The 16,540-nt window shown below is 42.8% G+C and overlaps 1 protein-coding gene across 6 annotated transcripts in view; it reads right to left on the bottom strand.

Annotated features, from left to right (window-relative positions):
* Positions 1-16,540, bottom strand: part of MAGI2 (membrane associated guanylate kinase, WW and PDZ domain containing 2) — a 1,459,815-nt gene that overhangs the window by 38,514 nt on the left and 1,404,761 nt on the right. For 2 of the 6 annotated variants that reach the window (XM_064374954.1, XM_064374959.1), the window contains exon 23: positions 13,152-13,262. The exons of 3 other annotated variants lie outside the window; for them this stretch is intronic. In XM_064374954.1, coding sequence (XP_064231024.1) covers positions 13,201-13,262 — 62 coding nt within the window. In that variant the 3' untranslated portion in view covers positions 13,152-13,200. The remainder of the gene's footprint in view (positions 1-13,151; positions 13,263-16,540) is intronic. One more of the 6 variants, XM_064374946.1, reaches the window with a different exon arrangement.

Below are 16,540 nucleotides of genomic sequence, written 5' to 3' on the forward strand. Positions count from 1 at the left end.
TTAAAGAAAAATCATCCCAACAGGTGCAGTGGCTCACACCTGTAATCCCAGCACTTTGGGAGGCCGAGGTGGGTGGATCATGAGGCCAAGAGTTCTAGACAAGCCTGACCACCATGGTGAAACCCCATCTCTACTAAAAATACAAAAATTAACTGGGTGTGATGGCAGGTGCCTGTAGTCCCAGCTACTCAGGAGGCTGAGGCAGGAGAATCACTTGAATCCAGGAGGTGGAGGTTGCAGTGAGCTGAGATCATGCCACTGCACTCCACCTTGGTTGACAGAGTGAGACTCCATATCAAAAAAAAAAAAAAAAACCATCCCAATAGGAGATGGGTTAAATGAAAAATGTATAGAACTAAATGCTGAGGAGCTATTAAAAACAAGGTATAGAAGGATATTTATATTATGGAAAAGTAGTCAAAATATTGTCAAATATAAAAAGCAGGTTTCATAATAAAATGGTTACATTTTTAAAAAGAGAATTCTTTTCCCTCTTTTGATTATTTCTTTTTTTGAGGTATTCTATAATTAAGATGTAGTGTTTTGTTAAAATCAGAAAAGTTATCTAAAAAAGAGAGTCCATTAAGACATCATTTGAGAGCTAATGCTGCTGCAGTATGACAGTAGGAACGTTGTCAAAATTTAGATTTAAAAGACACCCTTTTAAAATGTCTGTCCTAGGAGTTTCAGAACATCAGCCTTTCAAAGAGCTTTGTCAGATGGGTGGGTGAGGAGACCCTTAATATGGAAGCTGTCCCAGGATTGCATTCTCCTCTGTCTGAGGGTGCTGGGAATTCAGTGGGAGGGACCCTTCTCTGTCCCCCCTTCCCCCCTCCTTGTCAGATTGGCCCCAAGTGGGTGAGGACCCGTGAGGACAGACTGGCTATGCTCCTGCCATGGGAATATGCATATATTCAAAGGTCCAAAAGTGAGGCCAAAGCTTCTAAATGCTTTTCTCTGGAGTCATTTACTAACCGGAAATTCAGGAAAATATAAACACCTTTCCTTTTTTTCCTTTTCTGAGGTCTCTGGCAGGAGCAGATGTGTGTGGCTGTCTTTCTCCATTCTCATAAGCTCCAACCCCCAACTGTGAGTTCATCTTTCCCTGTTTCAAAGTGAAAGTGCCCATTTATTGGGGTGGGTGGATTAAGGAGTGAACAAGTAGAGAAGGATGACAAAAATGCAAAAGTGAGGAAAAATTTCAGCTGAAAAATTGTTTACTCTTTGCTGGGCTACAGAGGTGAAAATAATTGACTGGATTTTGTTGCATTCTGTTCAGCAGTCCAAACTGAACCTCCAGCTTGTTGTGAGGTATTAAAGGCTTAGTTCCAGCCTTTTGATTCTTCAAGCTCACTTGTACTCCCCTAAGATCTACCCCAGAATCTGCTGGATCTAATACCACTTTCTTTTATGGACTGAGTTTATTTTGTACCTTCTCTTCATAAGCAGAGGAAACCAGGCCTATGAGTTAGATATGGTAGTTCTTTCTCAGAATGCACTCACTTTACACAGCAATACACATATTTTATTTTATTTTTTTGAAACGGAGTCTTGCTCTGTCACCCAGGCTGTAGTGCAGTGGTGTGATCTTGGCTCACTGCAGCAAACTCTGCCTCCCAGGTTCAACTGATTCTCTTGCCTCAGCCTCCTGAGTAGCTGGGATTACAGGTGCCCACTACCACACCCAGCTAATTTTTGTGTTTTTAGTAGAGATGGGTTTCACCATGTTGGTCAGTCTGGTCTCAAACTCCTGACCTCATGATGTGCCCTCCTCTGCCTCCCAAAGTGCTGGGTTTATAGGCGTGAGCCACCACACATGGCCTAAAGGGATATAATTTTTTATTCTGGGATGTTGAAGACTGGAGAGGTAGGAATTCTGTCTTAAAAAAAAAACCCATCTCACTCTGTGGCCATTCCCCTTCACATGGGTGTGTGTATGTATTATGTTCTTTTATCACAATTATTTAAGCCCTTTCATTCATAGGAATGCATGCTTTATTTTTTCTTTTTCCTAAAAGACCATAAACTTCTGGAGGGAAGGACCTGAGCCTACTATTTTACTTAATTTTTAAATTTTACTTTGAGACAGGGTCTTACTCTCGGTCATCTAGGCTGGACTGCAATGGTGTATTCTCAGCTCACTGCAGCCTCAGCCTCCTGGGCTCAAATGATGCTCAACCTTCTGAGAAGCTGGGACTACAGGCATGCACCACCAAGCCTGGTTAATCTTTGTATTTTTTGTAGAGACAGGGTCCCACTATGTTGCCCAGGCTGGTCTCAAACTCCTGGGCTCAAGCGATCTTCCTACCTTAACCTCTCAAAGTGCTGGGGTTACAGGTGTAAGCCACCGTGCTTGACTTTACCCCTTTGCTTTTCATTCATTCATTCATTCATTCACACAAGGTAGTGCAAGGCACCATTCAGTGTTAAGCATGGGGCTCTGGGCACAATCGTGCTTGCTAATAATAGATCTAGTGGCTTTGGAACTATAAAACAGGTAAGATAATAACCTAGTAAAAATTTCCTAAGGGACAAGGTCACAGGAAGGCAAAAAGAAAGCCTTGGTCTTCACGTCATATTTTGCAGTACTAAATAACCTGGCAATGTTTACATTTACGTTAACCATCTCCGTAGGGAGTGCCTCAGACTGCCACTTGCAGCTTCCAATGAAGATGAATGGAAACATTTTTCCCTTGTCGGTGTGCTTCTGAGGTAGAATCAGGATTGTGCTTTATTAGCATTTGTCTGTTTTGCAAACTCCTACCTAGAGTGGCTGTCAAGACAATTGATATTCCTCTTCCCCACTGAACCTGGGCTACTGTCTATAAGAAGTCATTGTGAAAAGAGGTGGGGTGCAAAGAAATTTAAATAAACCACTGACACCTCCCAGACCCTGGAAACTCCTTTTCTACACATGCAGTTCTACTTCCTTACTGCCCCTGGTGGAGTCCTCCTTCTAAAATCAATCAGGGCAAGACTCAAAACAATAGCAGCAAAAACAGAAGCTGAACAAAAACCTGGTAACTAGAGAGTGAACTGATGATAATGCCAACCTTGTGATAATAAGCTGCCTGGCTCCTACTGATTGCTCCTTTAAGAAACTCTACACCTCTTATCTAATTGTCCTGAAGGCTGAATAATGTATCAAATGGAGCTCAGGAAGGGGGGCAATCTTCTGTGCATTAACCTCTGCTGAAGGCTTAGGACTGCTGGGTCTCCTGTGTGGCAATGTCTTTTTTTGTTACTGCAGTAAAAAACTTAAAACGTACCATCTTAACCATTTGTAAGTGTGGAGTACAGTAGTGTTATTTGAAACAGATCCCAAAAACTTCATCGTGCAAAACTGAAACTCTGTATCCATTGAAATCACCCTTTCCCCTCTCCCCAGCCCCTGACAACCATGTTCTATTTCCCGTTTCTAAGAGTCTGACTACTTTAGATACCTCATACAAGTGGAATCATGCAGGATTTATCTTTTTGTGACTGGCATATTTCATTTCACATAATATCCTCAAGTTCATACTTGTAGCAGATGACAGGATTTCCTTCTTTTTTAAGGCTAAATAATATTCCATTGCAATACTGTTTGACCCAGCAATCCCATTACTGGATATATACCCAAAGAAATATAAATCATTCTATTATAAAGATACATGGATACATATGTTCATTACAGCACTATTTACAATAGCAAAGACATGAAATCAACCTAAATGCCCATCAATGATAGACTGGATAAAGAAAATTTGGTAAATATACATCATGGAATACTATGCAGCCATAAAAAGGAACAAGATCATGTCCTTTGCAGAAACATGGTTGGAGCTGGAAGCCATTATCCTCAGCAAACTAAAACAGGAACAGAAAACCAAACACCACATGTTTTCACTTATAAATGGGAGCTGAATGATGAGAACACACGGACAAATGGTGGCGGGAACAACACACACTGGGGCCTCTTGTGGGTTGGGGGAGGGAGAACATCAGGAAGAACAGCTAAGGGATGCTGGGCTTAATACCTAGGCGATAGGATGATCTATGCAGCAAACCACCATGGCACACATTTACCTAGGTAACAAACCTGCACATCCTCCCTGTGTACCCTGAACTTGAAAGTTGAAGAAAAAAATTCCATTGTATATAGTGTACACACACACTGACACACACACATCCCTCCCACATTTTCTTTATCCATTCATGTGCTGATGGACATTGAGGCTGCTCCACCTCTTGGTTATTGTAAATATTGTGAATAATGTGCAACGAACATGAATGTGCAAATATCTCCTTGAAATCCTGTTTTTAATTCTTTTGGATATGATATGTATCTATTTTATATGCATACATATATTTTTATGTGTGTGTGTCTATATACACACATAATCTCCAAAGATGGGATTGTTAGATTATATGGTAATTACATATTTAATTTTTTGAAGAACCTCCATACTGTTTCCATAATGGCCACACTTACAATCCTACAAACAGTACACAAGAGTTCCAATTTCTTCACATCCTTGCCAACACTTGTTATTTTCTGTGTATTTTTATTTTTATTTTTATTTTTATTTTTTTTTTGAGATGGAGTTTCGTTCTTGTTACCCAGGCTGGAGTGCAATGGCGCAATCTCGGCTCACCGCAACCTCCGCCTCCTGGGTTCAGGCAATTCTCCTGCCTCAGCCTCCTGAGTAGCTTGGATTACAGGCACGCGCCACCATGCCCAGCTAATTTTTTGTATTTTTAGTAGAGATGGAGTTTCACCATGTTGACCAGGATGGTCTTGATCTCTTGACCTCATGATCCACCCACCCCGGCCTCCCAAAGTGCTGGGATTACAGGCGTGAGCCATCGCGCCTGGCCGTATTTTTATTTTTGTTTTTGAAATGGAGTTTCGCTCTGTTGAAGGCTGGAGTGCAATAGTGCGATCTCGGCTCACCACAATCTCTGCCTCCTGAGTAGCTGGGATTACATGTGCCCTCCATCATACCTGGCTAATTGTTTTGTATTTTTAGCAGAGATGGGATTTCACCATGTTGGCCAGGCTCATCTTGAACTCCTGACCTCAGGTGATCCACCTGCCTCGGCCTCCCAAAGTGCTGGGATTACAGGCGTGTGTGTGTGTGTGTTTAAATAGTTGCTGTCCACTGGTGTGAGGTGATATCTCATCGTGATTTTGATTGCATTTCCCTGATAATTGGTGATACTGAACATCTTTTCTTGTGCTTCTTGGCCATTTGTGTATGTCTTTCACAACCATATCACAATTTGGGGTTTCTAGCCAGAGCTTTTACATGCCTTGGGGCTTTAGATGTAGAGAGACTGGGACATGGTTTCACTGCATTTGACCACTGAAAGGCAAGCAGCATTTCACTTACATGCTGAGTGAGCAGTGAGAGTTTTTTTGCCTGGGCATCGCCTGATATTTTACTTTGAAAACAAGCTAAAGATAATGACTGCTGTATGCCCAGGGGTAATAAGCTATTGGTGGCTATAATGGAAAAGGCCAACTGAACAGATGTATTTCACTTGGAAGAGATAATTTTTCTCCCCTCTGGCATTATACATATATATATATATGTATACGTATATGTATACATATATATATATATGTATATGTATATGTATGAGAAACATCTTGAATATAAAAAGAGACATTAAGTATTCCTGCTACTTGCTTTTTTGTGGTAGTGAATTTTCATAAGGAATTGCAAAAAGGCCCAAGTCCTCTTTTTGAAGCTACTATGCTAACATCAGACGATCTTTCATCAGAAAAACCCAGTGTATGAAAGCGTCTCCAAGTGGTCATAGTACAATGATTGTGTCTATTTATTAAAGTGGGGAGTATGAGGGAAAGGAGCCTCTGTGTCACTGCTTATGTGTCGGAAGGTGACACAGAGCCTAGAGCAGGCAATGAGGGAGTGTCTGTGTTCTTGCTCTCCTTTGCCAGCCTCCCTCCCCTCCATGCTCTTCCCTGGTGACTCCACCTGCTCTTTTGGTTTCAACTGCTGAGGCCACAACTATGATGCAAGTTGCTTGTTGTGAATCACTATTTGAATGTCCACATACATCTTAAAATTCCACTTTGTTTTTCTTAAGATGGAGTCTTGCTGTGTTACCCAGGCTGGAGTGCAGTGTCACGATCATCTTGGCTCACTGCAACCTCCACCCCTTCAGGGGCTCACCTGATTCTCCTGCCTCAGCCTCCTGAGTAGCTGAGATTACAGGTGTGTGCCACCACGCCCAGCTAACTTTTAATAGAGGTGGAATTTCACCGTGTTGGCCAGGCTGATTTTAAACTCCTGACCCCAAATGGCCCACCTGCCTTGGCCTCCCAAAGCACTGGGATTACAGGCATGAGCCACAGTGCCTGGCTGCATGTTTTTTTATACCCTTAGATTAGTGCATACATAGTGCTCTCCATGTTAGCATTAAAAAGGAGCTAAGGCATCATATAACTGAACCCTATTTTATGGGTGAATAGGTCGAGAGAAATTAAGTCATTCTTGAAAGGTCACACCAAGTTAATAGCATCACTTTAGAATTTTCCTGTTTCTTTTTTCCTGATGATGGCTCTGCCATTTTCTCAGATACTTAGTTTTTAATGTGGGGATATTTTTTGAGTCCTTAATTCTTAGTCCCTTTATACCATCATTCAGCAGGTTTTACTGATTCTTCTTTCAAGGTTCTTGGTATTGCCAACTCATCTGCATCCTACTTCTGTTTTCAGTACCTCATTATTCCATCCCTGTATCTCCTCGGTTATCTTAGTAGCTTATCTCATCTACCTCTGGTCCACTGGTTCTTAACTCTGGCTGCTCATCGTAAGGACCTGGGGCATGTTAACAGCAGAAGCTCACCTCTGCCTGCAAGTCTTTCCCACCCCATTCTGGTCGAATTGGTCTGGGAAGGAGCCTCTGTGGATATTTTTCAAATACAAATTCCACAGGTGATTCTAATGGTTACCCAGGATTAAAAACCCTTTCCAGAAATGTTTGCCACCACCCATAAAGCACTTCTTTGGCAGTGTCAGTGTGATGCTTAAGAACATTCTGTGCCTTCTCATTGCCATTAGTTTCTAGATATCTGCTTCTTCCAAGCACTCAAAGCTCTCATGACTTTGCCTTTTGATAGGAACCCTATGCTCTAGACATATCATTTGCGGGTGAGCTTCAAAATCATCTCTGACAATATCCTACATTCATTTTCAGTTGTAGAGCCCTTTGCTCTTCTCTCAGCCCATCCAAAACCCACTGACTCCTCAGGGGTATCTCAAGACTACCTTCCTCCTGGGCATTATTGCTGCCACTTGCCTCAAACTCCCTTATTCTAGTTTGTACTCTTATTCTAAGTAAGTATTTTCAGCTCTTTAGTAAGATGGAGAGATGGAGAGCTCCCTGAGGGAGGGACAATGGCGCATTTTTTTTTTTTCTGGAGTCCCCACAGCATCCAACAATGGCTGACCTATAAGAGGCAAATTTGGTTAAACTTGGAATAGACCCAGGAGACTAGAACGGGGCTTAGAGAATTTTTGTGGCGGCCCCTTTTCCACAGCAGAAAGGCAGGCACAGAATCCCATTCAGACAGACCTAACATTAGCTCTCATTCCACAGATCCTGATTACCTTATGTCTCCAGGAGACTGTGCTAGACGTGACATTTCTGTAGCCCAGCAGCAACTCTGGCATATGAAACTACAGTTAGTGCTGCCAACAGAGGTCAAAAGTACAATTTGAGGAAAAACACTTTGTAGTAACAATAAAACTTAGATGAACCAGAAGCAACTACCTGGGACATTCAGTTAGCCAGTTTCCTCCACTGAACTCTTAACCCAAAAGATACATTACATGAGAATAAGTGGATAGGCAGGAATTTATTTGAAAAACAAAGCAAAAGGAAAAAACCCCACTTTTGGATTAGGTTGAGAGTGTTGGTGGAAATTTGGGCCATCAATCCTGTGGCTTCTACAACCATCTAAACAAAGACCTGCATTGAAATTTGCTGTCAGAATGATGACCTCGTGATACTTCAAGATGTTTATTCATCCATTGATTTACTTATTCAATCTTTTCTCGTTGTCCTTAATCTGCTACGCACTGTACTAAGAACCTAGGTTCCTGGCTTCAAGGAGTTTGAATACCACAGAGGAGAGGAAGTATATGGATACTGATAACTATGGTGCAAAGCAGAGAGTGACAGAGAAAAGGAGAGAGGCATGAGGGCTAGGAGACTTCAGAGGACTGAGAGATCCCTTCTGATTGCCAGACTTGGGAAAGGATTCATAGAGGAGGTAGGCTTTGGACCTGGGTCTTGAAGAGGGACGAGACTTGGGGAAAGGGTTTTCTAAGCCAAGAGAACAGCATGTGCCCCACCCTGAAGGTGGGGATGCAGGGCAATGACAAGAGGTCCTGTGTAGCTGGAACACACCTATGTAACCGGGTATTATGGGAGATAAGAGATCAGAGTGAATAGCAGGATAGGGCCAAATCACAGATGGCTTGGGGATGCATTTAAGGGTTTTTGGGTGGGCACAGTGGCTCACACCTGTAATCCCAGCATTATGGGGGGCCAAGGCAGGCAGATCACTTGAGGCCAGGAGTTTGAGGCCAGCCTGGCCAGCATGGTAAAACCCCGTCTCTATTACAAAATACAAAAATTAACCAGGGGCGGTGGCATATGCGTGTAATTCCAGCTACTTGGTGGGCTGAGGTGAGAATTGCTTGAACCCAGAAGGCGGAGATTCCCCTGAGCTGAGACTGTGGCACTGCACTCAATCCTGGGTGACAGAGCAGAACTGTCTCAAAAAAAGGGTTTTTTTTGTTTTTCATCAATGAGCAGGGAAGATATACCACAGCAGTATAGCAGCAGGGCAAACAGGTAAAGGCTGTCTCATCCGGGGGGAATGGGCCTGAACTGGGACAGAATGACGATGGGAATGGAGGAGAGGGCTGATGTGGGACATGAAAGAAGTATGCTCACACCTGGGGACTGGTTGTGTATATACCCGCCCCCCCCCACCCCCTGACAAAACACACACACTCAGAGTGGGGAAGCCAGCCAAGGTGGTTTTGAGCTGGACAACTAGGAGGGTTGATGGTCCCTTAACTAATAGGTGATTCAAGAGGAGGAATATTTTGGGAGGGAAGGTCATGAATACAATTTGGAATGCATAAATGCAGGATATCTGGGTAGATTGTCTAGCAGGCAGTTTGAAGTCTTGGGATGCAGCTGTGGAATGAAGGCGGGGTGGCAAACAGACACAAGAGTCCTCTGCACAGTGGGGACAGGTGGAGCCATGACAGCAGGAGAGATCCTGAAGGAGAGGGTGGGAGGGCTGTTATGGGTGGAAAGAGATCTGAAGACCCCAGAGGAGCTATCGAACAGGTAAGAGAAAATCCAGCGAATACACTGACCAACAGTGTTAGCTGTTTCAGGGAGTCCCAAGGGGCTGAAGGGTTGAATCTGTCATTAGATTTTGTTATGATAGTGAAACTGGTGATCTTTGAGGGGACTTTGTCACTGGAGTCTTGATAAAATTCAGATTTCAAAATGCAGTATGTCACAGGAAAAGAGAAATTGGGGAGAGAGCATGCCTATTTCCAGAATACCGTATACATCAAGCTGGGAAAGGAACCTAATATGGTTTCAGCAAGAGTATAATTTTTTGTTTTATTGATAAACTACAAGTACCCCATGTTCCTTAAGCATTCCCCATATAGAGAGTTACTTTGGCCTAGAGGTGGTGTCTTACTCATCTCTGCCCTCTGACCACCTCTGCCCTCTGAAAAAACAAACCAGAAACACCAGGGCCTGGGCCCCCATGGCTGGAGCCAAGTAGGAGCTTTAGTTATTCCGGGTGGGTGTCCACACTGGGTGGGTTCCCAGAGTGGCTCAGAATGTGGGAGGCGTGTGGGGAGGGCCTACAGAGAGATCCATGGAGTAGGACGAAGGCCACTTCCCACCCACAATCCACACAAAGCCATCATTCTTGCGTGCCGTGTGCCTGGCACTGTGCCCATCCTCTCCACTCTCCCTCCTTTTCTAACTTGCTTCCCAGCCTATCTCTGGGCGATGCAACCACTTTTTTATCTAGAAAATGGGTCATTCTTTTTGAAGCACCACCCCCTCTGGCTTCCAAATTGCTTTTCTCTTCCGGTTCTCTTCCTGCCTCTCAGATTGCCATCTCCTGATTTTCTTCACCAACTTCTCTTACTTCCCAGTCCAATGGGGCTGTGTCACCTGATGCTCCTCTCTGTGCACAGTGGGTGCTCTCTGGGAGAGCTCAGCCCCACTTAAGACTCCATTTCCTCTCCAGGACTCCTCAAATGCTGCAGCTCCAGCTCCTGAGTGCCTCATCCAAGTGCCCTATTTCTGGGCTTCCTCACTTAAGTGTCTCTCGGGCCTCTGAAACTCGGCAAGTCCCAAACCAACCTCATCATTCTTCTGCTTAAGCTGCCCCTTCACCTGTGTTTTCTGTTAGCTTCCTGGCATCATCTTCCGCGCAGTCCCAGGCCACAGTCTTCCTTTCCCCTGACTGATTCTGTCCTTCACATTCATTATTCACCTACCTTCTTTATTTTCATCAGTGAAATGACTGAAGTATCCCCAATATCCAACCCCAATGTGCTATTTCCACCACATTTTTGTCATTCTGGCACTCATATCAATTGCCTCAACTTCTGCAATAACATTTTAATTGCCTGCATTTTTCTATAAAGCCCGTCTTAAATACTGCTGAGGTGTATTTCCAAATAAAGATGTTTTTACCTGCCCATTATAAAATCTCTTTTGGTGACATCTGATTATATAAACCTCAGATTCCTTGTCTTGGGATAGAAGGCAATTTCCTTTCTTTTCTTTAGAGATGGGGTCTTACTCTGTCACCCAGCTTGGAGTACAGTGGCATAACCATAGCTCATTGAAGCCTCAAATTCCTGGGCTCAAGAAATCCTCTTGTCTCTGTTTCCCAGGTAGCTGGGACTACAGGCACATGCCCACACACCTGGCTAATTTAAAATTCTTTTTTGTACAGATAGGGTCTTGCTATGTTGCCCAGACTGGTCTTAATCTCTTGGCCTTAAGCAATCCTCCTGTCTTGGCCTCCCAAAATGTTGGGATTACAGGTGTCAGCCACCATGCCCAGCCTGAAGGCTATTTTTTAAAGGACTCCTCTTTCATTTTGGCCATCCCCCTTTCCCATTTAGCCTATGTAATGGCTGTTCTGAACACATCTCTCTGACTCTGCTTGAACTATTTCCTCTGCTTGGAAACAAACAGCCTTATCTTTTTCCCCACTCTGGTGAAAGCAATGCCCAGCTAAAATTTTTACCACTTGGTTAGGATTTTCTACAATTCTGCTAAGCAGATTTAGTTTACTGCCCCTTTGGGTTCTGATCACCCTTTGCTGATACTATTTATCTTGCCCCGTTGTGTTATTGTCTCCCTGTCTTCCCTACCAGCTTATAAATGCACATGGCAGAGCCTTTCTTATTAATCTTTATAGCCCTAGCAATGAGCAACATGCCCGGGTCACAGGTGGTGCTTGATAGATGCTTATGGAACTGAACTGAAACCACAAAGAGCCCTCTCTCTCTTTAAAGTAAAAGACTCTAGTGAATTGACTCAGGCCTTCTCATCCCCATAGACTACAGACTAGTTAAAGTAAATTATACGGCAAGCATAGACCTTTCTTTTATCAGAAATGGAAACCTATCCTTCCTTAACCTATCATCATTGGACTAGATTGCCCCAATAATTCCTCCATGGCTTTATCCCTTTTCTAGCACATGGCAACTTTCTCCTTTATGCCCTAACTTAGGTACTTAGTTTTCCCCTGATCAGTAAGTTACCTTTAGAGAGGCACACTTCGGAGAAATTATACATTTAAAACTTGTTTTTGTAGATAGCTTCAAGGAATGACTGTGATGGTTTTGTGTGTGTGTGTGTGTGTGTGTGTGTGTGTGTGTATTTATGTCAGCATAAAACTTTATGAAAAGTTTAGTAGTAAGCCAATTAAATAATTTAATGAATAATATTGTCTTTCATGCTAAATTCTAGCCAGTGATGGATGGTAATCAGCAGGGACATTAACAATTGGAAAATATATTTCAGAAAAAATTCAGAGAGCTAGTTTAAAAGATTTTGGTGGAGAGATGCTTAGCCATGTCTGTGACAGTGTGAATGGGACAGAATTGAACCAGAATTGAGAGTGTGTCAGTTTGATTTATACTTCTGTGGCTAACTATGGAGACTGAGCATGAGTACAGTTTCTGCTAAAAATCCAAAGTGACATATAAAATCCCAGTCCAATTAAATTGTGGCAGTAGCCACATGCCACTGTAGAATGTGACAGTGACGTGTGGGCTGCCCTAGGGATGGATTTGAGGGGCAAAAAGTTGCTCCATAGTTGCAAGGCGATCATCTACATTTGGCTTTTTTAAAAAAATATGGGTTACATTTTCTTTCCTTGAGATTTTTTACCAAGGCTAAAATATAGCCAACACTTGAGAACATTCTTTTTGAAACAGTAGTGCATATTAACTTGATGTAAAGTTATGACTACTTTAATAAAAGGTCACTAATGGGCCCTTAAAAAGTTTTTTTTTCTTTAAACTTGGTGCATCACTGAGTATGGAGGAAGGAAGGTGACAGGATCTAGTCCTGACTGGATAACTGCCACAAAGCAGGCTGGGAAATACCCATGATGCCAGGTGGAGTTTGGAGTTTCCAGGGCTAGAAGGTCTGGCAACTGTGGCTCTCTTTCTGTTGGATGCAGAAAGGACAACTTAGGTTGCAGCTGTCTATACTTGGGTTGAGAGGAAACAAACTTAGTGATTTGCACTGAATCCCAGGGAGGATGCTTTGTAGTGTGTGGGGCAGAACGCTGCCAGCCGTGCTCTGCTGTTCTCTACCTCCTTCCTTCCTGCTGGGGTCATTCTAGGCTGGTCCCAGCTAGAATGCGGTACATCTCAAATTTTCACGAATCTGCAAACCCTATCCTTAACACTCGTAAGGTCTCAGCTATACATATATTCCAGAACTCTAGAAATGATTAGACAAACTACTATGAAAGAGAAAGCATTATACATCAGTTAAAAACATATGCAAAACCAAGGCTCATTAGAGAAAGATAATATTCATGCAGATTTTACAAACCGTGTCTTTAGGGTGGCCCAATAAGTAGAAATATGGGGACCCATGCTTGTCACTTTTCATGCACATGGAGAGACTGGAAGGAACCATTCCTAAAGGAAGGGGAGGAACAGCCTAGGACCAATCATTAGAATTAACAGAACCAGTAACAAAGATATATTATTACTGTTAGAATCAGATTGCTTAGTATGTTTAGAGCAGTTTAAAAATTATCTAGGCAGTAAGAATAAAGACTTTAAGTAAAGCTAACCCTATCAAGCATGCAGCAAGTGAAATTAGTGAAAGACTGAGCTATATGTGTATTTCAAAAGTAGAATTTTCCCAAAATATTGAGGGCATCCTGAGGTGCTTTAATGGAGGCACAAATGTTAATAAACTTTGAAACAGTAATATCTAAATTCTTACAGCCTTTTCTAATAATAATGTGTTTTAGTGATATCAACTGTCATTTGAGAATGTCACAGTAATCATTTCTAAATTTTAAAAGGATTATAAAAATACAGAGTGTTCCCATGTTTATATTTTCTTTAATAATCTCATAAATTCATATAGTTCCCCTTACCACTAAAACTTTGCTTATTAAATTCAAAGTTCATGGCGGGGCACAGTGGCTCAGGCCTATAATCCCAGCACTTTGGGAGGCCGAAGTGGGTGGATCATGTGAGGTCAGGAGTTCAAGACTAGCCTGGCCAACATGGTGAAAACCTGTCTCTGCTAAAAATATTAAAGCTAGGCACTTTGGTGCACGCCTATAGTCCCATCTACTCAAGAGGCTGAGGCAGGAGAATCACTTGAATCCAGGAGGCAGACATTGCAGTAAGCCGAGGTAGTACCACAACACTCCAGCCTGGGCATCTGTCTCAAAATAAATAAATAAATAAATAAATAAAATAAAATCATAGTTGACTTGCTGGATATAATTGCTTTCTGTGAGAAAATAAAGCTGAAAAAAAAATGCAGCAGTGTCTTGCCTGTTCTGTTCCACTCTACTCACCTGCTGTGAGCTGTGCTTTGGAACCAATCTCTTCGTGGTGGTCTTGGTCTATATCTAGCTCAGGTCATGAACTGCAGTTTTCTGCCTACACAAAAATGAGCACTAGAAATTCTGGAATATCTAGATTAATAATCTTCAAGAGACAGGCCCCTAGAGGAGGCAACAGTTGCTCCTGACAATGCCTGTGTTCTCTCAGCTCTGCTCAGGGTGGGATGAGGGGGATGTGCTCATTGGAGGTTAATATGATCAGAAGAACTTACTCCATGCAGCTTGGATGTTCTGAGGCCTGATTTCCTGTTTGCAGTAAACACTGATTCTCCCCGTCTACATGCCTACCTTGCTGCACATGTGGTGCTGTGTACATATGGCTTCAATGTGCAGAATGGAATTGCACTCCACATCAATTTTGGGTTTTGCCACAGGGGACGTTTTTCTTAGCATCATGTGTTTGAGGAAAGGGAGAACATAGCGGGAGCTCTAACACCTCGAGGCTGATTGGAAAGTAGAACCTCTGGGTGGTAAGGAAGCACATGCTTAACAATGAATGTCAGAAGCAGAAATTAAATTTCAGGATTTATTAATTGAGTTTACCACTTAGCCCTGCCAAGATGCAAGTCATTTTGTGTGAAAATGATCAAGCTGTTTCAATGTCACACAGAGAAGGCTCTTATTTCGTTTTAAACATGGCCTTTACTGGGCTTGGAAGATACATGTGCTAGGAGACCTTGTGCCCAGAAGGTCAAACAAAAGGGCCCAGAACATGGTGGAAATAAATTGGTGTGAAGCCTGGAGTAGAAACTGAAGTGAAATGTGAGAAACAGAGTTGCATACTGTGCTAGGCATATTAATACATACATTATGAGTGTATGTGTCCAATGCTAAAACCCAGGATCCCGATAAGGCCAGGGTCACTGCTGGAGAGAGTATGCTGAACAGACCAGAGAACTTGCTACAGAACTGTAAAAGCTGGTTATTTTGAAAGCAAACATTGGAGCCACTTTATAGTTAAAAGCTATTTAGTCTGGGCTAAGTGTGCAATTGTTCTTTTTTTAAAAAATCTTGAATCCAAACAGCACACTGATGAATGTGTGATTATTAAGTTTAGAGATTTTGTTGTAGTGAGAGCATATCATTCAAGCCTGGAGTAAGGTATTATATGATTTTATTTCTGATCCTGACTGAAGGTCTATAGTTAAATATTGGGAGTTCTTATCAGAACAGGACATGGGGGCAATCTTAACTTTGAGCAAGGTTGTAGGCAGTTTGTGAATAACAAAAATATGGACTTACAGTTAAAAAATATAGAGACAATAAGACGGTTGTTGGTTGCCAGGGGTGAGTGTGGAGGGAATGGATGAATGGGTGGAGCACAGAGGGTTTTTAGGGCAGTGGACTCTGTATGATACTACAGCAGTGGACACATGTCATTATACATCTGTCTACACCCGTAGAATGGAGACTCAGTGGTCTCCAAAATTTTGGGCACCAGGGACCGGTTTCATGGAAGACAATTTTTCCGCAGATCAGGTGGGAGTCGGAGGATGGTTTCAGGATGAAACTGTTACACCTCAAATCATCAGGCCTTAGATTCTCACAAGGAACAGGCAACCCAGATCCCTTGCATGCGCTGTTCACAGTAGGGTTTGTGCTCCTATGAGAATCTGACGCTGCCACCGATCTGATAGGAGGTGGAGCTCAGGCAGTAACGCTCACTCACCCATTGCTCACCTCCTGCTGAGTGGCCTGGCTTCTAACAGGCCATGGACTAGTCATGATTTGCAGCCCAGGGGTTCGGGAGCTCTGATGTACAACACTAAGACTGAACCGTAGTGTCAACCGTGGACTCTGAGTGATAACAATGTGCCAATGTAGGTTCCTCAGTTGTAACAAAGGCACACTCTGGTGGGGGTGCTGATCATGGGGGTGGCTATGCATGAATTGGGGTAGGGAGTATATGGGAAATCTCTGTGCCTTTCTCTCAAATATGCTGTGAACGTGAAACTGCTCTAAAAAATCAAGTCTTAAAAAAGCTGGTCTTACGGACTCACTGTTTCTTCCACTAGAAATGAGAGGTTTAGAGTACTATAGTTAAAAAATGAAAGCTTGAGTGATTTGACTAGGGGAAACCAGGACAGGGTAGGAGGCATGGGCCTGGCTGATGTGATGCTTTGGAGACTGAACCCTTGCTGGTTATGAGAGTTGGTTGGACCTACCATGGAATTTGTCTTAAGATGCTGTACTGTACTTTGAGCAGCTGGGTTTTGTTATTAAACTCCTTAAGATCAACACCTTTTCTTTAATGTTTCTATTTCAAGACAAGAGAAAATTGGACTGGAGAAAACAGCTTTGGCATGTAGCACCAACTTTGTAATGGGTCCAGTTGAGAGGTTCGAAGGCC

This window comes from Aotus nancymaae, unplaced genomic scaffold (assembly GCF_030222135.1).
Source record: "Aotus nancymaae isolate 86718 unplaced genomic scaffold, 86718_ANA_hifiasm-v0.15.2.pri h1tg000002l, whole genome shotgun sequence".
NCBI classification, from domain to species: Eukaryota; Metazoa; Chordata; class Mammalia; order Primates; family Aotidae; genus Aotus; species Aotus nancymaae.